The sequence below is a fragment of the Panicum hallii genome, chromosome 3 (genome assembly GCF_002211085.1).
Source record: "Panicum hallii strain FIL2 chromosome 3, PHallii_v3.1, whole genome shotgun sequence".
NCBI classification, from domain to species: domain Eukaryota; kingdom Viridiplantae; phylum Streptophyta; class Magnoliopsida; order Poales; family Poaceae; genus Panicum; species Panicum hallii.
The window spans coordinates 2,993,031-3,014,192 of record NC_038044.1 but is presented as its reverse complement, the minus strand read 5'-3'; the positions used below and the strand labels follow the sequence as shown (position 1 = coordinate 3,014,192).

Genomic DNA, 21,162 nt, shown 5'->3' with positions numbered 1-21,162 from the left:
GTTTTCTCGTCGGGCCTCAGTCGTCGGAAATTTTCAACGACGGCTTAACACCAAAACCATCCGAAGTTTAGTAACTTCCGACGGCCCGTTAAAACCGTCGGAAGTTAGCCAGCAAACGGCGATTGACGGTCGTCTCTTAACTTCCGACGGTTTGACCGTCGGAAGTTAAGCCCATCAAACTTCCGACGGCTGCCCAAAAACCGTCGGAAGTTAAGCTTCCCCACACTAACAGCACAACTTGAAACCCCAAAACCAACCACAAACATTGTATATAATCAAATTTCATCCACAATTATAATTCACAATCAGAAATTGCACGCAAATACACAATTCATATATCCACATACATAAACTTCATAGGTTCATAATCAAGGACATACACAATTCATTCATATTGTAACAATTGTGAGATAATGTGAATTTGGACTTAATAGCCATGAGTCGAGTCACGAAAGTAAGGAGAGTCACTTTTGTGTGCTCGTGCAACGGCTCTTCTGAAGCTTTAAGGAGCTCGAAATTTTTTTTAGCCTCCGACATAGGTGGATCCTCAGTCTCGGATGGGAGCTCCATATCTTCCCCTAAATCACGAAGCATCTCATCCATTCTATCGTACTCTCCATTATCATTACTTAGAACTTGTGGTGATGTCGCCACTTCTAATGGTACTGGGACTTCTGGTGCATTCTGAGGAGATAAAGCTTCACCGTGATACACCCACACCTCATAGTTAGGTATGAAACCATACTTTATTAGATGTGAGGACAAAACTTTCCTAGTCTGACAATAACAAATACGACAACGGCTACATGGGCATCTCACATCATTTCCATTCTTTGACATAGCAAAAGCACGCTTAACAAATTCCTCCGTATTAGCTATCCATTTATCTGACAAATTAGGCCAACCTTCGTACATCCATCGTCGATCCTCACCCATACTTTAAGTTAAATAATTGCAAAGTTAGAATATAGTTATCTTGAGCGATTAGTTTTAAATTAGATATATCATAATTATAAAGCTTTAGTTACTAAACTTAAACGATTAGTGTTTAATCACTATAATATGCATACCAAATATAATATTTTATTTAACTTCCGACGGTGCTGCACTAATCTGGACGGCGGGGGTTCGGGCGGCGGCGGGCCGGGCGGCGCGGCCCAGGGGCAGAGGCGGCGGCGTGGCCCGGGGGCAGAGGCGGCGGCGCGGCCGGGGGCAGAGGCGGCGCGGTCGGGCGGCGGTGGGGACGGGCGGCACAGCCAGGCGGCGGCGGGGACGGGCGGCGGCGCGGCGGGCGGGGCGAGCTGGGGCCGGCGGCGGCGTGGCGGGAGATCGTGAAATTTGGGGAAGAAAACGGATAGAATCGGGATAACGCAAGCCCGACCGGGGGGGTAACGGCGGGCCGCTCAACTTTCGACAGCTCTCTCTTCGGCCGTCGGATGTTAAATAACTTCCGACGGCTGTCTCTTCGGCCGTCGTAAGTGGAGTATCTTCCGACGGGGCCGTCGAAAGTTTATTTTAGCCGTCGGAAGTTTGCTGTTTTCCTATAGTGTCGTGTCCGTGGACGTCAAGGGCCAGTCATGGAAGGTCACCCCTGCGCCGCGCGGTGTCGACGACGATGAGTGCGGTAGAGTCGCCCAATCGCAGGGGCGGTTGCTCTTCGTGCATCATGACTACCCTGGCGATGCCCTTGCGATCTACGTTCGCGATGACCGTAAGGAGTGGGTCTTGAAGCAGAGGTTGAGCATGGTGGATCTTTTCTGACGGACGAACTCGCCGTGGAACCGGGAACAGAGAGTGGCCGGGTCGCGGGAAAAGGCTGGTGTCCTACGACATGAAGCACGGGGTGATGCACGCTACTTGCAGCTTGGAAGAACAAGTGCCCGATAAATATGATCGCCGGTTTTCCCCGTACGTTCCATTCTACTCACGGGTGTCATTGTTGCCTTCACCAAATTAATGTCGTTTAGATGGCATGATTCACAGTGTCCATTGCCGGCCTCAGATTTGTAACTTCGTCGCAGTGCTAAGTTCTGGTTTGATTACATAGCCGCCTATCTTCCAAGTATTTTCCCAGAAATGTCTTGAACGTTAGGATGCATGCAAGCTAGATAGCAAGCAGTAGCTGCTCCCACAGCAGCAGTGTCCAACCATTACGACAGATCACTGAGGAGTCCAGACATCAATTTACTGATGTACTACTCCCTCTTGTTCAAGATACATGTCCATTTTAATTTTTTTGCCGGTCAATATTCTTTTTATTTTTGAATTTCGATATATAAAAAGATGAAGTGAACTACTCCCCCGTGTGTCCCATTGACTTAAAAAATAAGGGTTTGGTACAGTAGGTAAGTATAAAGAAGGGGGGGTGGGGGGCAAAAAAGAGAGGAAAATATATAGGAAAGGTCACACGGTTGTGGAGGGCAAACAAAATATAAATTGCACGCCTGGTGGGACTCGAACCCACAATCGTCTGATTAGAAGTCAGACGCCTTATCCATTAGGCCACAGGCGCTTTTTGTATCTTGCGCAACCTGTCGATTACATATTCGGATGGACCGACTCAAGGCTCCACGCCACCAAAGATCCGACAGGATGGAGGCGGAACCCCAAGTCCCAACAGCCCAACCCCAACAGCAGGAACGAGGGCCGAAGCAAGGCGAGCCACCGCACCAGGTCGCCGGAGTCAAAGGAGAGTGGTGTGGGCAGAGCAAGATGGAGGCGGCCAAGAAGCCCGGCGCCGGAGCGGCGGGGAAGAGGAGGCACGGGTCCGCGGCGCTGTTCGTGGCGGTGGACTACGCCTTCCTGCTCGCCTTCGCCGGCTTCCTCGCCTACCTCGTCGGGTCCCGGATCCTCCCCTCCGTCGCCTCCTCCGCCTAGATCGGCTCCCGCCCTCCGCGGATCTCTTCTTTCTCTCTGCCACCCCCTGTATTTCGTTTGGATCCGATATGAGACCGATCCCGGGATCTTTCCCGGGCGGTGGATCTTGTCTCGTTGTGATGCATGATAGTGCGGTGTAATCCAACCCCCTATTTTGATGAGAAGAGAGCTAGAGATATTTCTTGGCAGTTGGGATGGTAATGTCAGAAATCTTTGCTTGTCCAGTTGCTGTATCTATTCGTGTGCTGAGTGAGGTTGCTTAGGATTTGATCCGGCTTCTGTGTGCCCATCTGTGTGATGTCTCCTTGCTACTGACGCCGACTGAAAGTAATTCGATCAGGTTGATCTCATGCTTCATTTTCGACGCATGATCTGTGATCCAATACCTGAAGTTGGTTTCTGTGCATCAGTGTTCTCAACATAACTTTTCTGTTCACGATGTCAAACTAGACTCTTATTTGGCCTCTAACAACACATAAACCAGCTATGCAATTTCGTGAACATTGCCCAACATCAGTGCGATGTTTGCTGGGAGAAACCTTTCGCACACAAGAGCTCTGCTGCTTGAGAAAAAGGGTTGAGACAACAATTGGTTGAATTCAACCAAAATACAGCAGTTCAATTTCGTTGCAAGAGGAAGAGATCAAGTCTTTTTAGCATCTCCACTATATGAAAACCCGTACCGTACATACAGCATGTTGCATCAAAAGTGGCATTCATCTGCCTGACTGCCAATATGAGGAACACTTCAGGAGGCTACTGCCTGAGTGCCTGACATCGATGCATGATCAGTCAGCACATTCACATCCTATTCCTTGATAGCTGCTGTAGCTGTGCTCGTTCAGGAGCTGGCATATAGATGTTCACAAGTTTACGACACTACACGGATGCCTGCGACGGATGGGATTTTCTCTCGGAGCTTCTGACTTAGCGCCACTCTAACAGTCTTCACACCTGCAGCGCGGCCTGTGAGCCGGACTTTCACAGTGGGGCCAATGATATTGATGAGCTCGAGCTCGCCACCTCCTGTGCCAGCAAGGTATGGTCTGATTTCAGCTAGTACCTGAAATTTAGTTTAATGGAGACACCAATACTTTTAGCTACCCCTCTTTAACATTTTTATATCTGTAAGAAGGTGAAAAAGGTAAATCATTTAATGGTGTACATAGTCTACAGTGGTGCCAGAAGGAGACGTGGCATAAATTATAATGTTGCAAACAATTATTGGCACGATGGTAATAGAGAGATGTCACTTAATCATAAAGACAGGATGTTTCATCAATTCAGAGTTTCAGGCACACTCCTCTTTCCTACATAGTAGAACAGACAAATTTCAGTATTTCGTATCTCATATTAATATAAGCTGGACCAGGAGTATTATTAGAGCAGGAAAAGTTTTGCTCCATGGTAAAAGACATTTTTCTCATAAGATAAAAAATTCAACAAAAACAGCATTGTTTCAGTGTAGAAGAAATGCAAATCCAAAACAATGCCAATACTTGAACGATGCTGCAACAATTGTCCTAAACTGTTACTTAGCACTACCTTGCACAAACTAATGGTTGATCCGGTAACAATCAGATATATTTGTTCATACGAGTCTCTGGTTTCATAACATATTTATATTTCAGTTTTTACATGTGCGAGGTTGCTAGTGATGCAAACTTACCATATTATAGACTAAATTTGTAAGATGGGTCCATATATTCATATTGTTTAGAAATAGGCTGAGCATAAAATTTCAGTACAAACATCCCTTTGAGAAAATATTCCGTGCCAAGCAGTTCTGGACCTATCTTCCATATACCAATGCAATCACGTGCAGGTTTAAGCGATCACTGCAGTCGCCCTAACTATGTCTATTCCTGCAAATCATCTAACCAGTGTACATCATTCAGGAATCAGAGCAATAAACAAAATAAGCCTACAAGTGGACAAATACCTTCTGCACATTTGCTTTATTTAGCTTAAGCCCCATCTCCCTGTCCGAAACACGTTCAACTGCACTGATATCTGGTATGTTCTCCATCAAGCGTCGCTGAATGCCCATCTTCATTGTCGTCACTGAGCTTGGACACGATCCACATGCTCCCTGAAGCTTTAACCTCACCACATTCCCATCAATCTCATGCAAGGCGACGTCGCCTCCATCTGCTATTAGATAAGGGCGCACTTTATCCAGAACTGACTCGACATTTCCAACGGTTAATGGCAATTGAACCACTCTATGCAGGTCGGCGACAGCTCGAACAACTGCTACAAACAGAACAACAGTTGGTGAAGGTTGACCTCTTAATAGGCAGAGTTCCGAATTGCTCAGATCATTCAGAGGAACTGGCTCAATTAGATTCTGCGCTTCAGTGAAGTCGCTTGCTCGATATAGATGCAACGGAAGCATGTAACTATGGATCTTATCGTTTTGGGTCTCCAAAACCACATTATGAGCCATCCGAAAAAATGTAATTATATTCATCAAAATCAAGTAAAAATTCATCGTCCCTATTACAGCTATGCGAGCATGTTTAGGGAACATCTGCAAGAAAACTTTGCAATTGGCGAATACAACACCATTGAGAGGGAGGCCCTCACCTTGACGACGCCGGCCAATGGACGTGGTGGCAACCAATCTTGGCGGAGAGCTCCCACGCGACCACGACGCGATCCCCACCTTCAGAACGGAGGATCTCAGTAAGCATCATCACATTCCCAAAAGAAAGTATGAGGAAATACAAGGAAGAAGATGCCTTGACCAACCATGAACGAGGAGGTGGATGACGAGGAGGAGGTGGACGGTGCAAACTGCGCCGCGCCCGCGGCAGCCGCCGCCGCCGTCGGCATCTCCGGCGGCCCGACTGGAACCTGCCCCTCACGCCTGAGGGCGAGTATTCCAATCGGCCGGCGTGGAGGGTCGAGAGTCGAGACGCTCTCGCCCGCCGGCCGCCACCGATGTTCCTTGGTGGTGGCTGGCGGGGTGATTTGCATCATGCCGCATTTGTGTGCTCGCCGGCTTTCTCTCTCGGGCGCGGCCCGGCTCGCTCGGGCGTTCGTTTCGCTGGCTTCCTGCCAAATTTCTCGGGGTCTCACGGGTGTCGCCACGAGGCGTGACTATACGTCACCACAGGCGACAATCCCACTGGCCATCATCTGAAAAGATTAATCAGCATGGATTAGATAGGCCGCCAGCCTATGTGTAAAAGAGAAAAGAGGTTCTGTACGTCACCTATATGTATGTAAATTTCAAACTAAGAAATTATAACTATTAAACGGAGTATTTATATTAAATTTAAGTTGCACCATTATATTTTTTAATAAGACTTTCGAAATAAGATCGTACTTGCTTTATGTTTTCATGATATTTTTTAAAAAAATTTCTTTAATACTAAATAATTAATTTTAGCTATCGGGAACAAATATTTTAACAACACGAATAAAAATTATTTTATAATTTTTTCGCACAAATAATAATGTACTACAAATAAAATATTAAACATGTTGTATATTTAAATTTAATTGTATAGGATAAATAATTAAAAATGCATGACAAAATGAGTCAACATCACTAAACAATTTAGTCTACAAAGCGATCAAATAATTTGGTATTGCAAAGAAATTAGTTACACGTAGATAAATAAGTTTATATGAAGAACAAATGCATCTAGATTAAATATATACACATGTTAACTAAGTTAATATATAAAAGAAATAAATAATTTCATACATCAACTAATGAGTCTACATTCCAATAAATTAGTATACATTAAGCATGACTCGCTTCAATGTGAATAAATAGTTTTATACTATAGTAATATATAGATCTGTTCAGTTATATAAGAAACAAATGTGGTTGATATGAATTATAAAAAGATAAATTACAAGTTCAAATAAAGAAAGTTGGTGTATAATTAATAAAAATAAAAATTACCATATAGTTAACGAGGGAAACAAAAAATATTAAGAAAACAAGAGAGAAGAAACATCAATTGTCAATGTCTTTCTAGCCCTGCTTGAACTACATTATATACACAGTTCCGTAACCCCGGGTCTGACACATAGTTAAATAGATAAATTAAAGAAAGATACATGAATTAAAAATTTAAAAATATATGAATATTATATAGTAGAAAATTTTCTAAAATGATTAAAAGGAACAAACATGAATTGTTGAGCTTTCTAATATGAAAATATGAATATTAAATTAATCACATGTAATCTAAATAGAATTTCAAACATAACTAAAATCCTTTTGATCAGAACCATACTATCATGCTTGGAATTGTTGAGTTCCATGAAATTTTGCTATGAAATGATCCGCACGATCTCATAATCCATAAGATCTTATAAACATATTCATGTATTTTGTTGAGCAAAGAAAAAAGTTCATGTATTTTATTGAGCAAAGAAAAAAAGATACTTTGCACGAGCAAAGTGACAGGCTACATTATAGCGAAACACGAGACATCGAGTGTTTAGCACAAACAAAGTCATCAGAACTCAAAAGTGTGATGTTATTCAAAAACACCTGTGCACATGTATTGGTGGTCTACTGCTGATATGTCCGTGTCAACTAATGCGAATAAGAAACTTGGAAACTTACCTGCCACTGGACAGAATCTGAAAGTCAACGGTCCACGGATCCCATGGCAGGATCAGAGACCGTCCAAACCGCCGAGGGAAACAAAGAAAAACGCCAACCCGTAGGCCGCAGCAGCTGGGCTGGTGAGTCTTGCCGTCTCGCGGGCCAACCCGAACCCCAAGGCTCGCGACCGCGACACTCTCCCTGTCTCCTCCGCCTCCCCCTCAGATCTCGCCGCCGGCGGACATGCTCCCCTCCTCCAGCGGCGCCCGCGCCCGCGGCCTCGGACGCCCGCTCCTGCTCGCCCTCGCCCTCGCCCTAGCGTCCCCGCTCGCCCCCGCCTCCGCCTCCGAGTCCGACCACAAGGTACGCGCTCGTCTTCTCCTTGTTGCACCGGATCCAAGTCTCTGCCCCGCGCTTGGGTTGGATCGCCCGAGTTCCCCCGGATCTAGGCCGCCTCTCCGGTCGGATCTCTGCGCTGCTGGGTTGGTGGTGGCGGCGGCGGTTCTCGCTCGGGGTGGTTTTAGTGCGCGGTTTGGTTGTTCAGACTCTTCAGAGGGAGCGGATGCGAGGAGAGAGTTGTCAGTGTTCGACGCATGCGGCCCGTTTGGCACGGATTTACGACTTAGGATTTAGGAGGTTTGCTTGAGAAAGTAAGGATCGATGTGGGAGTGCAGGCAAATGGGCGTGCTAGGACTTCGGCAGGATAGCTTAGTGGCTCATGGGTTTGGATTTTCAGTAGATCGTTGCTGTGGCCACTGTTGGTCCGAGTTCCAATCCTGAGAAACGTGTATAACTTAGCGTCTGTACTCAGTAAGGAGTAGTCCTTTTTACATTTGGGTTTACTACAGCTGTATTGCGTTCATGTCTGCACGTTTTGGACGCTAGGAGGAGAAATGTACAACTTAGCTCATAAAATTCCTTGGCTTTGATTACATATAGCAGTGTCATTATGACTTGTGTGCCCTGTCATTGATAATTCACCAATATCGCGTTATGTGCTGTCCTGAAGCTATGGATTTGTTTGGCCAGAACTGTAGACTATTATTGTTCACTCAGCTAGCTTTTATCTATGTTCTACCAGAACATCACAGACTACTAGGTTCACTCAGGTTTAATTTTTGTTTAAATTAAGCTAATATTGAGGTATCTTATGCCTCATATCGTAAACTGAAAAAATCCTGGCAACCGTATGTTTGGTCTCAGTTTATAAAATTTATGCTATATATCACACTGGTGGCAACATCCAGCACATTTTTTATGTTTCAGCGCAAATGTTGCCAACATTAGTTCATGCTATGTAGAAGGTGGAAAAAACATCATCTACGTGCCATCAGCAAATTACTAAGTCTCTGAAACACGATAATGCCGCACCGGTGTAACAGCTCATACTATGGCATTGTCGCTGATAGCTTAATACTGTCAGCAGCACGGTCCTTTTCCAACAGTGCCATTGAAAAATGATTTGCAATTTTATTTTTTATTTACTTATTTATCCCGTAAAGTGGGTACTTCTGGGTAGTATTTTATGCATCACTGCATATGTAGCACATCATAAATTCACAATGCTGTTGGTACCATCTAGCCTTTTATTTTGGTTTTTGAATGAATGCTAGAACCAACTAGCTTTGATGCAATATGAAGTTTGGACAATTTTATGCTTGCTCTTGAATCTTTTTTGTTTGAAAAAAAATACTATCTAGTTGCATTCATTCTAATATTTGGACATTTTAAACAGCTCAAAAGACCAAACTTTGCAAATACTAAAGATAATCTTCATTAGTACTTCAGATGTTGCAGTTACGGCTGTCATTGTTGAGTGCTTAGGATATGTGAAGAACTTCTTTCTGAAACCTAGCAAGTCTCAATGACAGCTATTATTAGGAACAGTTACTTAGAATCCCATGGCTTCTCTGAATAAATCTGGATAGAATTATATCCGTCGATCCCTGAGAAATAAGTCACTACAGAAACCCAAAGCGGAAATCACCCATAGCATCTGACGGATTTGCTTCATGTGGCTGCTGTGCTGTAGATAAGCTTGAACGTTGTTTTCCTTGCAGAATAAATTATGCTTCCTGCATGCTGTACAAATATGTTCGAAACTCAAAAGTTCTCATCTTTTTCTTTTTTATGCTTCTTTGATGCAGTACAAAGCGGAAGAGCCAGTTAAGCTCTGGGTGAATAAAGTTGGTCCTTACAATAATCCTCAAGAAACTTACAACTATTACAGCCTTCCATTTTGTCAACCATCTGAGAACCCCATACATAAATGGGGTGGTCTTGGAGAGGTTCTGGGAGGAAATGAGCTGATTGATAGCCACCTTGAGATAAAGTTCTTAAGTATGCTGTTATTGTTCTCATTTCATCCTTGTCTTTGTTTACTATTTAGTACAAAGTCCATCTATTATGTCCTTTTCCTCTAGGTATACCCTTTCTGTGTGACTGATTGTATAAATGCTACTTTTGGTCTAGGAAATGAGGAGAAGGTCTCCATTTGTACACTTGAGCTAGATTCTAAAAAGGTTCAGCAGTTTGCTGATGCCATTGAGAACTCATATTGGTTTGAATTTTTCATAGGTATGTGGATCTACTTTAGATCAATTATGTTCTATACTGTTATGATGATTTGGGATTTGCTTCTTATTTCTGACACTGATGTTTTTCATCTTTGTCGGTATCAATTATTTTTTGTTGCTTGCTGCCACACTCTCCTAAGACGATCTGCCTCTTTGGGGTAGGTACTTATCAACTAGTATTTTATTTGTGCAGTTTTTGTGTCTACTTCTTTTGTCTGACATGATAGTTGTCATCTGTTTTGAACAGGTTTCGTTGGGGAGACTGACAAGAACAGTGAAAACAAGCATTATCTATACACACACAAGAACATCCTTGTTAAGTACAATGAAAACAGGGTATGCTATCATCTTTGATCCAGAACATTAACACATTAATGTCATAATTTGAACACAACTAAATAATTTTATCTGATCTGATTTTTGTGTTAGATAATTCATGTAAATCTCACCCAAGAGTCTCCTAAGCTTCTTGAAGCTGGTAAGAAATTGGATATGACATATTCAGTGAAGTGGGTAGCAACAGATGTGTCATTTGCACGTCGTTTTGAAGTGTACCTGGACTATCCTTTCTTTGAACACCAGGTAATACTTTATCTGTACACAGCCAGCAATTTTCTATTCAATCATCAGTTCCACAATAGGGAGCTTTATCCTCCCTTTTAACTAACTTTAAGGTTCTAAGTTCTGTTCATATTACTCTTTCAGATTCACTGGTTCTCCATTTTCAACTCTTTTATGATGGTTATTTTCCTAACTGGTTTGGTTTCGATGATATTGATGCGCACTTTGAGAAACGATTATGCCAAATATGCTCGTGAAGATGATGATCTGGAGTCCCTGGTGAGCTTCTGAATTCTGGTGCACATGCTGTTTAACTGTATAGTTGGCAGCTAGAGAAATTTCTTTCACTAGCTTTTGCCCACTTCCCAACTCAAATTATTGCTCAAGTCATGACATTACCTTGGTAGGAGAGAGATGTTAACGAGGAATCAGGATGGAAGCTTGTCCATGGTGATGTATTTCGGCCTCCCCGAAGTTTGATGTTTCTTTCTGCACTTGTTGGTATTGGCACCCAGCTGACAGCTCTTATCCTACTTGTGATTGTGTTGGCCATCGTTGGCATGTTATACATTGGGTATGCTCAACATACACCTCCCTTACCCTTCTTGCATTCAGAACATATAGCTTGAAATATCTGAGAGTAGCCAAAAATCCATCTCCATTGGGAGAAGAACATATGTCTCTCTAGTCTCTAACTTCAATTGTATGGTGTTTGTCAGGCGAGGTGCTATCATCACAACGTTCATTGTGTGCTATGCTCTTACATCATTCATTTCTGGATATGTTAGTGGGGGTCTTTACTCAAGGAATGGTGGTATGGTTATGCCAATTTTCTATTCATTATACTGTTTATTTGCACATTTCAACTTTCTTTGCAGTATCTGTTCACATCATATTCCTTCATGTCGTTCTTCTCTCTTTTGAAAAGACTTTACTCACCTCAATCTATGGCTTATCAAATGCACTTCTTGAATCCGTGACAGGCAAAAACTGGATTAAAGCTATGGTCCTTACAGCATCCCTCTTTCCGTTCCTGTGTTTTTCAATTGGCTTCGCACTGAACACAATTGCTATCTTCTACCGCTCATTAGCAGCAATACCATTCGGCACGATGGTTGTCATGTTTGTACTTTGGGCTTTCATTTCCTTTCCCTTGGTGCTTTTGGGGACCGTTGTTGGTAGGAACTGGAGTGGTGCTCCTAACAACCCCTGCCGTGTAAAGACTATTCCGCGGCCTATTCCTGAGAAGAAGTGGTACCTTACACCTTCTGTCATCTCGTTGATGGGTGGGCTGCTTCCCTTTGGCAGCATCTTCATTGAGATGTACTTTGTGTTCACGTCATTCTGGAACTACAAGGTAAACAATGAAATGCTGATTAATATTTTTGTACTCATTGATATTCTCCTTTTACCATTATGATCTTAATACTGTAAGGGTGTGCATGATTGGTATTTTTTTTAATGTTCGCTGCTGATTATAAATGTTGTCCTTGCTTCATACTGCATTTTGTGTATGAGCTTGTCTGAATCCATATTTGCAAATTTTATTGGCCGAGTGTGAAACTGATGCAATTTTGGGGGTTCTTGGCAGGTGTATTATGTCTATGGTTTCATGTTGCTGGTCTTCGTCATCCTTCTAATAGTCACCATCTGCGTCACTATCGTGGGTACCTATTTCTTGCTGAATGCCGAGAACTATCATTGGCAGTGGACTTCGTTTTTCTCTGCAGCATCAACCGCTTTGTACGTGTACCTATACTCCATCTACTACTACCATGTGAAGACAAAGATGTCAGGCTTCTTCCAGACAAGTTTCTACTTTGGCTACACATTGATGTTCTGCCTTGGTCTAGGCATTCTTTGTGGTAAGTTCTCTTTTTAACTGAAGATTGTTCCTTTGCAATATGTGGGACTATTTTCGGTTTTTTGACATTTCTTGCTTTTTTTCTTTTGTGATTCAGGTGCTATTGGGTATGTAGGGTCAACCCTGTTTGTAAGGAGAATCTACAGAAATATCAAATGTGATTAAATTCCTGCTACCCATTAGCAGCAGAGAGATGATATGTATTGTCAGTGCGGAAGCAAGGCCTCAAAATGGATTAATGGTAGATCCTGAATAGGTTTTTGAAACTACAGAGGACATGGTCCCTTTGTTCACTATTATACGCATTTTTTGCTTGCCTGCTTATTCCTGTGGAATCGTCGTCATAATGTACACCTATGTAGTTGAGGATTAGCCTAAAGCACCGGTTTTTATTCTTCTTTTTCTTTTTGTATTTTTGTTTGGTAGGATGTAATCAGTGAATGTTCATGCGGCGCGAGCACAATTGTCGGGAAATTTCCCTCCTATGCTATATGCATCATATCATCCCGTTCAAAGTTCAAGTTGAGGAGTGCTTACCACCTGAGCAGTCTGAACTTTGTTCCACTCATTAGGTTTTGGAAAATGCCTTTGCAACCATCATCATACCCTACTAAGTGGTATGGTGTATGGTACCCATCTGGCATTATGCTGTTTGTTTGTTTCAGTATTGTCTGGCGGCAATCCAGGGGGAGGTCCTAGGCCTATTATGGTGCATCCAAGTTAGTCTAGTTTTGAGTGACTGAATTGTATGCTCGGTTTGTAGTTCTCGAAAAGTTTGCTTTATCGCCACCTTTCCTTTTGTGGAGTGATTTGAAGAATTTGAAGAATCCTGTGAAGCCATTGTCTCGACCTGTTCACATATGAGCCTGACTCTTAACTTATGTGAACGCAGAGATGCCTGTGAAAAAGAAATGAAACATCGGTAAATAAAAGCATGTATAATGCGTCGGCGTGTCATCGGTAAATAAAGGTCTGACTGTCAATTTATGCATGACATTACGCTGACGTATCCCCGTAGTATAGAAGTGACACATCAACAGAAACAGAAGCATCTTATTACAGATTAAAAAAAATCTTATTCCTCGACCAGTTTAACAACGCTGTGACGCACGCAGACGCTTTTTCCTTACAGGTGCACATATCTTGTCGATCTTGACGCGCTAATAATAATCTGTGCACCTAATGTGAAAACGTTGATTCTAATCGGGATCTTTTCGTGATTCAATCTTCAAAATGCGAAATCTCCCAAACCACAAGTCCGATTTACGAACCGTTTGATGCTTATTGTTGATACAAATATGCTGAACGAAATGAGATCCACGAAGGCTATACTTTGAACAAAGTTTTATAAAGTTTCAACCAGCATTCTAGTTGCAATTTGTTGGTACCTCTGTTGCAATAAATCCTACAAACTAGTTGCAACTAGTTAAGGGTGCGTTCGTTTCCTGGGGTCTAAATTTTAGAGGGGTCACATCAAAGAGAATCTTGTCATTTAGAAGTATTAAATAAAGTCTAATTACAAAACTAATTGCAGAACCCCAGTGCTAATTCGCGAGACGAATCTAATGAGGTATATTAGTCCATGATTAGTGGATGATTACTGTAGCATCACTGTGACAGATTATGGATTAATTAGGCTCATTAAATTTGTCTCGCGAATTAGTACCCAGCTGTGCAAAAAGTTTTATAAACATATTTTATTTAATACTTCTAAATAGCAAGATTCTCTTTAATGTGATGGGTTTAAAGTTTAGAGGTAGGAAACGAACAGGGCCTAAGTGCTTCAATTGCAACATGCGCTATACCATCCCGAATCAGACCCAATGAAAAAAATTCTAGCTTGCCAACCTGCACATGCCACGTGGCTTTCAACCTCATCCCACTCACATATTCTCCATATAGAGAATCTTTTGTCGATTGCAATTTTTGAAATGCAATATTTCTTGAACCGCGGATCCGATTTCAATTCCATTTGAAATATGTTGTAAAAAAATGCATAACGAAATGTGACCCAACATGATTATATTCTGATAAAGTTTTAAAAATTATGTTCAATGCATAGGCTTTTCTATGACATGGATTATAGTTGCAACCAGGTGACTGCGTCGGTTACAACTTGTTCAGTACGCCAGTTGCAACCGGTTTCTATTTGTAGTTAGGTTTTGATGTTAGTTGCTACTGCAATGAGTAGCGGATTAGGAACCAATGCATGACGAGAAAATCTAGTTGCAACTAGATTGAGTAGATTGTGTCAACTAGAGAATAGGACCAACTCAGTTACAGTTAGTGTGAATGCAACTTAGTTGTGAATCGATCCTTCAGCTAGTTCTTCGGGTGGCATTAGATTTTATACATGGATTGCAACTAGGGTGAGCAGACATGTACTTTTGACGCTCACCATGCGCAAAACCTAATCAAACATACCGAGAAAATAGTCAGGCACATCCCCAAAAAATCGCCAACAGCTGCAACTCCTACTGCAGTACAATTGCAACTATTTGTTCGTGCAGTTACATCTCGATTACTTGTTCATGTGCATGTAGATAAACTCACTTGGAATCACGTGTTATTTACTCATATGTGTTTTGACACTTAGAACTTGAGTGAATTTTGTTCACAAAATCATCTTATGAGCAAGTAGTCGGGGGTAGTGTGTAGCCATCAGTTGCAAATATGAAAAGGAAGTGGTTGCTTTTTCAAGGGTGAGCGGTTGCTGTTTCACCGAGTTAGCAACTGAGGTATTATATGAGTTGTCACCGCCGCATCGATTGCAGCTTGGTTAATCCAGCAGTTGCAATTGTGAATGCAAGCAAATTGCTACTTGTATATGCACCCACCAGTTGCAAAATGTGTTAATATTGCTATTGTTATTTTCTTATATTGACAACAGGGGTTAGTCAAGTAATGTAATCGAGGTTACAACATTGAGATATTACATAAAATTGTCATGAAATAGGCTGATTGCAACATTTGTTTAGCCGTCAGTTGCAACAGGAATAGCACATAGTTGCAACTTAGTGAAGCGAGCAATTTTGCAAAAATGCAATAAGAAGCCAATTGCAACTATGATGAGCACGCAATTGCAAGTGAGATCAGCATGCAGTTGCAAGTGTATTAGAGAGGCAGTTGCAAGTGTGTTAAGCAGCATTCACTAATAATCATGATAGAAAAAAGTAAACATATCTTCAACAATAGCACTTCTGTCGCTATAAATTTGGTCAATATACAGCCATCTATTGCTTGCAAAAAGAAAAAACAATGCTGCATAACAATAAAACATGACGGATTGCTCACATAAAAATATTAGATCCTCGACACCCAACCACAAAATACAACGTCGAGGGGAACCTTCCAGCTACTTGCACCTGGTGAAGGAGAGACCTGTGACACCCTATGTCGTCCTCTCCGTGAGCGGGAGGTGCAGCTCCATCACTCTGACCAATTGCTATTTAACAGAGTTAGCGACTAAAGTATTGAATGAGTTATCACCGTTGGGTCAATTCCAGATTTGTTAAGTATAAAGTTGCAATTGTGAATGCAAGCAGATTGCAACTTGCATCAGCACACACTTGCAATTTTAATATTCTTTTGCGGCCTATGAATTGAATAGCCTAGTTTAAAATATGAAGATAATTGACATAAATTTACGAACTGAACAGAACAACCTCAGCAAGATAAATGTTATATCTCTATATAACTGAAAGCTGCAGATATGAATTCGTTTCAGAAACACACGTCATGGGGTGTGGGCATTTTTTTCCCGAGCAGATAAAGACATCAACCAGCCAAAAATTATATATTTGCTAATTCTGTGTTCCTTTCATCCATAAATGTCAACCAGGATCAATATTTAAGGTACTGACAAGGTTCAACATTCCTAAATATATGATTGGAAGGATAAGGTTAATTCTTATAGTCAGTTTCTGCAAGTGGAGTTTTTTAAATAGAAATTGGTTCATGGAAAAATGGCAGAGATACAGGCTACATACCAAGTTAGATATGTAGTTATCTCCCTCCACCAACAATTTAATGACTAAATCACACCATTCTTCCCATAATTAATTAAAATTAACTCCCCTTGCTCAATCAATGAATCGATAAATAAATAAACATTATGAGCAACCAATGTTGCCGCAAGACACCAGAATCACATACTCTCCAATCTCAAGCAGCAGCTTATGTTCCGATAAAAAATTAAACAATAATTTGCACTGGGCATCACTATATGTATCCCAAGAATTTGAATGCAAGTATTCTATCATCAACCAATCTGAACAGAGATGATTTTTCTGGAATTACACGTCAAATTTTACACCTCTGAACACAATTCAAGTCATATGTCTCAATTGATAGGATTTACGGGATCTCTAGGAATAGATCCGTCAGGTTTTCCATTAATCTTACGAATAAAACATGGATTACATCTAGGGTACACGTGTACGGGAGAGAAAGAGATAGAGAGAGGTAGACCTTCGGGCTTGGTGGAGGAGCTTGCCATGGCGACGGTGACGGTGTCGCAGTGGCGGGAGCAACGTCGGTGGTCGAGGACGCCGACGTTGAGGATGCAGTAGTGGCGGCGTGGACGACGTCGGTGGTCGAGGACGCCGGCGTCGGGGCGCAGATGTGGTGTCAGTGAAGGGGTCGACGATGGAGGCGCGGTGCAGAATGCGGCGGCACTTCCTATCGCTCACAGCACTCCCTAGATTGGATTAGGGTTTGTCGGTGGGTCAGGGGACACGGCGAACTTTGGCATTTGTGCCCCTGCGGCCCCCACCTCTTCTATATAGCGCTGCGCGACGAGAGCCCACCAACCACATCTCGGTTGGGCGCCCCCGATCAGGGCGCGATCAAGGACTCCAACTCGGTCCAACGACCGAGTCGGACGAGATCAATCCTAACATCAATGTGTATTCATTTTCACGGATAAAAGCAATCCAGGTAACATTAATTTGCACATACCTATTAAACTGGTGCATAATTCTCTAAGTTCTTAGAAAAACCGCAAAAATAAAGAATACATATACCTGCCTGGACAGAAGGAGGCACATCAGAAGCTGCTCCTCGGCAACCTCTCCTGCACCCAGCTAATGGATATCAACGCCACGACGACGGCGGTGTTGTCTCGGCTGTGATCGGCCACATGACCATCGATCCTGGTGTTCTCATGCTGCACAAGTGAGAGAGATAAAGAGCAGAGAAATGTACCGGTCCTAAATCAAGTACTGACTGCATCCAACAAAGCATGAGGGGGTATTTCATCAGTGCGTATGTTCACCTTTGTTGCCTGCAAGGCTGCAATTAACCAGCATAGAAATTCGATCTCCACAGTCAAAAGAGATCAGGGCTCCACCGCCAAACGTGACAAGCGCGTCGAATGAGAAATCTCGGAGGGAGAGGGCGGCGACCGCTTCAGATCCTGCGAGCTTGACCTTGTATTGCCCCCGGCACCATGGGGAACTAAATCGGATCCGCCATGGAATCAACTTGTTGCCGATGGATGAGTTCCCGCGCGGATCGCAGCTGGAATCCGGCCGGCGGTCGACGGCAACGGCGGCGGCAGGTACTGATCTGGGGGCGACGGTGCCGGGATCAGTGCGCGACTTGCGCAGCTCGGAACGACGAGGGCGGACTCGTACCAGGAGGTGCGTGGCAGGCTGGCAGCCAGTCCCTGACGGCGGTCGGCTAGAAGCACCACCGGGACAGGAGGGGGAGGGGGGGGGGCGGTCAATGGTGCGCGTCGAGGTCGGAAGCCTTCCCGGCGGCGGCGACCACCTCACCCCGGCGGGCGCGGGCGGTCACGCGACAACCAGGACCCCCGCGGCGGCCGCACCACAACCTGCCCCCGACGGCGTCGGATGGCGAGTGGCGCGACAGGAACCGGCGGCGGGAGGGGTGCCTGGGTGGGGGACGATGGGATCCGGCGGCGGCGCGACGGGGCGTCGGGGGGTGGGGTGCGGGATTTCGAAAACTGCACGGGTGGAGGACGGGGGTGGGTCGTCGCCGTCGCGCGGGTGGGGATGGCGTTTGGTGGGCCCCACATGGAAGCGAACCCCGGATGGAAGCCCGCCCCGGTTGCGCCTGTGCGCATTCTGCACGTACGTACGCTGCGCGTACATGCAGAATATATATACAATATAGATATATATAAAAGGAAAAAAATAAGACAAGCCAAGGACAGATCATGGATGACTTGTATGACCTTTTTCTCCGTGAATTCCTCACAATTTCTCAGCAAATATTTTGCATGCAGGGATTTGGTCCCAAACAGGTACATAGATTTCAAACCTAGCTTCTCTTTGAAACCTAGTAGGTAGGTTCTCTTTGAAACTAAACGTGGCACTAAAAGATATGCGACGACAATCTATAACCGTATGTACGTTGATATCATACTTGAGGCATCAACTTTAGTTATGTGCAGTAATCCATTTGTAAACTATAAGATTCACTACATCGTCATCGCCGTCGTATTTTGAAAAACTTCGAAAGAGAGCGGAAACGGATGGTGATGAACACACAGCTAGTTAGCAAGAGACAAACTGAAGTTGGGGTACGTTGAGCGTTGAAACTTTACCAGTCATGCCGGAGTTCGATGCAGTCGATCTACTGCAAAGACTGAATTTGCGCAGAGCCCGGCCTTATTTTCCTGGGCTCCCTGCGCACTTGGCGTGGTCGTGCCGTCGAATGCTTCCTGCTGCATGCCACGGGCAAGCATCAATTCTTGGAAACCTTGGGTTTGACAAATTGAACCCAAAGCCTTCGTCCCAATGGATGAATGAAAAGACAGGAGGTAATATAATCAGTCAATTTTTCTACTCGATCTTCCGGGTTACGTGATCAAGGCCGGGCCGGGTGTAATCATTTGAAAAATCATCGATCTCACGATATCCTGCATGAAAAGTAGGAGTACAGTCGTGTCGCAGGAACCAACATGCATGCAGCTGGTGCACATAAACGTCACCGGCATGTACCTACCGCGACGATCTTCAATTTTCTTGGATTTAGCCGGCGTGGCGGCGTCCCGTGATCGATCGGAGTAGTAGATAGCGACTGGAAACGTACGTCATCGTCGTCAATGCAAACACCGCTGTACCTACCGCTGTACAAACAGACGATCATCTCTAGATTCACCTTCTCTCGCATTTTCCCCTGAAATAATTACCCATTCCGATGCTTAATATTATCCGCTAATAATACGATTAAATGATATGATATCTTTTAGATTAAGGATAAAATCCAACCTTCTATATCCGATATCCACAATACAGCCAAAGGTTATAGAGAGTTCTCGCACCTGCTAACCCCTCCCGCCGGCACCATGGTCACCTGAGCACTCAAGCACCACATGTCTCACCACCGCCAGCCTCACCACGTGGCGCAGCACCTGCTGTCAGATTTGGGATCACGAAACTGCGCACATGGCATATAATATTCTAGATAAGGGATGGAGCATATCCCATACCTTATATATGTTGTAATGTAGTCGCATGCGAGTAGGACTAGTCGGAATAGAAGAAGACTACCTGAGTAGTACTCGGATAGGATTCTTAAGTTAGTATCGGTATAGGATTCTATGTAACTCTGTCTCCCTAGAGTATATAAGGGCGAGCAGAGACCCCTCCAAAGAATAACCAATCCAAATCAATACAAACCACCATACATGACGTAGGGTGTTACGCACATCGCGACCCAAACCTGTCTAAACCTTGTGTTGCTTGCACTTTCAAGTTCATGATCTCGACAACATAAGTAGCTGACGCTTTTTATGTAGTAAAGAAGGAAATTATTGGAGTTAGCACGGTAAGGCCTCGCCCCTTCCGAATGCTTCTCCGATCCTGAACGGGCATGGCGCTCGAACCTTGTTCCGAGATGTTTTTGCTGGTATTGCAGACTGTGGCATATCTTCCGAAGAAAGGAGAGGAACGGTAAAACGAAACTCCTACTGGCTAGGTTTGCTTGCTCTCTATAAATCTACTAACTTGAGGTATCTCTCGGTAGGCTTGGCGGCTAAACACCGACAGCTGACAAAAAACCGCTATCGCCGCAAGGCGTAACGTTGATGAGATCTGTACAGTTAACCACATATTATGAACGGGTGATGGCAAAAATAATGCTTTCCACGGTGGGTCTATTAATCAATTGAAAGAACGAGCAGGAGCTAATGAATCAAGTCGAGAGCTTGCCAGAACGGCACGCCCCATTACTGATGAATCCAAGGATCGACCAGGCCACCATGGTTGCAGCAGGGCACACATCAGCCAATACTGGGTACTAGATGAGCATGCATGTAACACATACACGACGACTGCATTATTGTCACAACTGCCGCTAATAAAACGAGAAAAAAAGGACGCATATTACGACTTCGTTAGTTGTCACAGGCGCCGCGCGCTACTATTCTCTGCTACCAGAAATATGATCTAGCTTCTCAACTGACAAGAACATGCAAATATAGCTGCTGTATTTACGTTGGGGTCACATGTTGACGGTTTATTATTAAGGAAAATAAACGTAACTCCTGCTCGGCAGTACTGGATAAGGTATGTGCTGAAATGATCTCTGGCTAGATTTGCCAAGCTGATGATAGATGACGATGGATCCACGCCCAACATATTACTACTACTATATACAATTAAGCACGAGGGAGGTAGCTAGGTTGGGGGTAGGTAGGCCTTCTAGAACATGTGCCCAACCAAAATGGTGTCTCGATC

General features: G+C 43.7%; 3 protein-coding genes, 1 long non-coding RNA gene and 1 other non-coding gene across 7 annotated transcripts; 2 read left to right on the top strand and 3 right to left on the bottom strand.

Moving 5' to 3' along the window:
• Window positions 1-2,439: 2,439 nt before the first annotated feature.
• On the bottom strand, window positions 2,440-2,512 carry TRNAR-UCU. The gene has a single exon. It is a non-coding gene; the product is annotated as a tRNA-Arg (tRNA).
• A 75-nt stretch (window positions 2,513-2,587) lies between these two features.
• Window positions 2,588-3,227, top strand: LOC112885759. The gene has a single exon (XM_025951398.1). It carries the CDS (start codon window positions 2,593-2,595, stop codon window positions 2,875-2,877), a length of 285 nt encoding a protein of 94 aa, XP_025807183.1. The 5' UTR covers window positions 2,588-2,592; the 3' UTR covers window positions 2,878-3,227.
• A 332-nt stretch (window positions 3,228-3,559) lies between these two features.
• On the bottom strand, window positions 3,560-5,764 carry LOC112885755 (nifU-like protein 1, chloroplastic). The gene is made up of 4 exons (XM_025951394.1): window positions 5,632-5,764; window positions 5,467-5,545; window positions 4,820-5,130; window positions 3,560-3,940 (listed from the first exon to the last, which is right to left on the bottom strand). The coding sequence occupies exons 1-4, from the start codon at window positions 5,713-5,715 to the stop codon at window positions 3,749-3,751; spliced, it is 666 nt and encodes a 221-aa protein (XP_025807179.1). The 5' UTR covers window positions 5,716-5,764; the 3' UTR covers window positions 3,560-3,748.
• Window positions 5,765-7,583: 1,819 nt separating this feature from the next.
• On the top strand, window positions 7,584-12,975 carry LOC112885754 (transmembrane 9 superfamily member 1-like). Its single transcript, XM_025951393.1, has 12 exons — window positions 7,584-7,816; window positions 9,601-9,793; window positions 9,926-10,030; window positions 10,170-10,187; window positions 10,277-10,365; window positions 10,459-10,611; window positions 10,735-10,869; window positions 10,998-11,164; window positions 11,310-11,404; window positions 11,574-11,947; window positions 12,182-12,455; window positions 12,552-12,975. The coding sequence occupies exons 1-12, from the start codon at window positions 7,697-7,699 to the stop codon at window positions 12,617-12,619; spliced, it is 1,791 nt and encodes a 596-aa protein (XP_025807178.1). The 5' UTR covers window positions 7,584-7,696; the 3' UTR covers window positions 12,620-12,975.
• Window positions 12,976-15,587: 2,612 nt separating this feature from the next.
• Window positions 15,588-18,457, bottom strand: LOC112885761. 3 transcript variants are annotated; one of them, XR_003227246.1, is made up of 4 exons: window positions 18,091-18,456; window positions 17,730-18,022; window positions 16,925-17,621; window positions 15,588-15,888 (listed from the first exon to the last, which is right to left on the bottom strand). It is a non-coding gene; the product is annotated as an uncharacterized LOC112885761 (long non-coding RNA). The 3 variants fall into 3 exon arrangements; XR_003227247.1 differs by having other exon boundaries at window positions 15,588-15,899; window positions 17,730-18,457; XR_003227245.1 differs by having other exon boundaries at window positions 17,730-18,454.
• Window positions 18,458-21,162: the final 2,705 nt, after the last annotated feature.

What these genes read in the sequence shown, in the direction of transcription:
- LOC112885759 (XM_025951398.1), top strand. Translation starts at nt 2,593, where the DNA reads ATGGAGGCGGAACCCCAAGTCCCAACAGCCCAACCCCAACAGCAGGAA.
- LOC112885754 (XM_025951393.1), top strand. Translation starts at nt 7,697, where the DNA reads ATGCTCCCCTCCTCCAGCGGCGCCCGCGCCCGCGGCCTCGGACGCCCG. An exon ending in CGTCATTCTGGAACTACAAG is followed by an intron (nt 11,948 to 12,181) that starts GTAAACAATGAA and finishes GGTTCTTGGCAG; the next exon opens with GTGTATTATGTCTATGGTTT. An exon ending in TGGTCTAGGCATTCTTTGTG is followed by an intron (nt 12,456 to 12,551) that starts GTAAGTTCTCTT and finishes TTTGTGATTCAG; the next exon opens with GTGCTATTGGGTATGTAGGG.
- LOC112885755 (XM_025951394.1), bottom strand. Translation starts at nt 5,715, where the DNA reads ATGCCGACGGCGGCGGCGGCTGCCGCGGGCGCGGCGCAGTTTGCACCG. An exon ending in CATCCACCTCCTCGTTCATG is followed by an intron (nt 5,546 to 5,631) that starts GTTGGTCAAGGC and finishes TCCGTTCTGAAG; the next exon opens with GTGGGGATCGCGTCGTGGTC. An exon ending in CATTGGCCGGCGTCGTCAAG is followed by an intron (nt 5,131 to 5,466) that starts GTGAGGGCCTCC and finishes TGTTTGTAGCAG; the next exon opens with TTGTTCGAGCTGTCGCCGAC.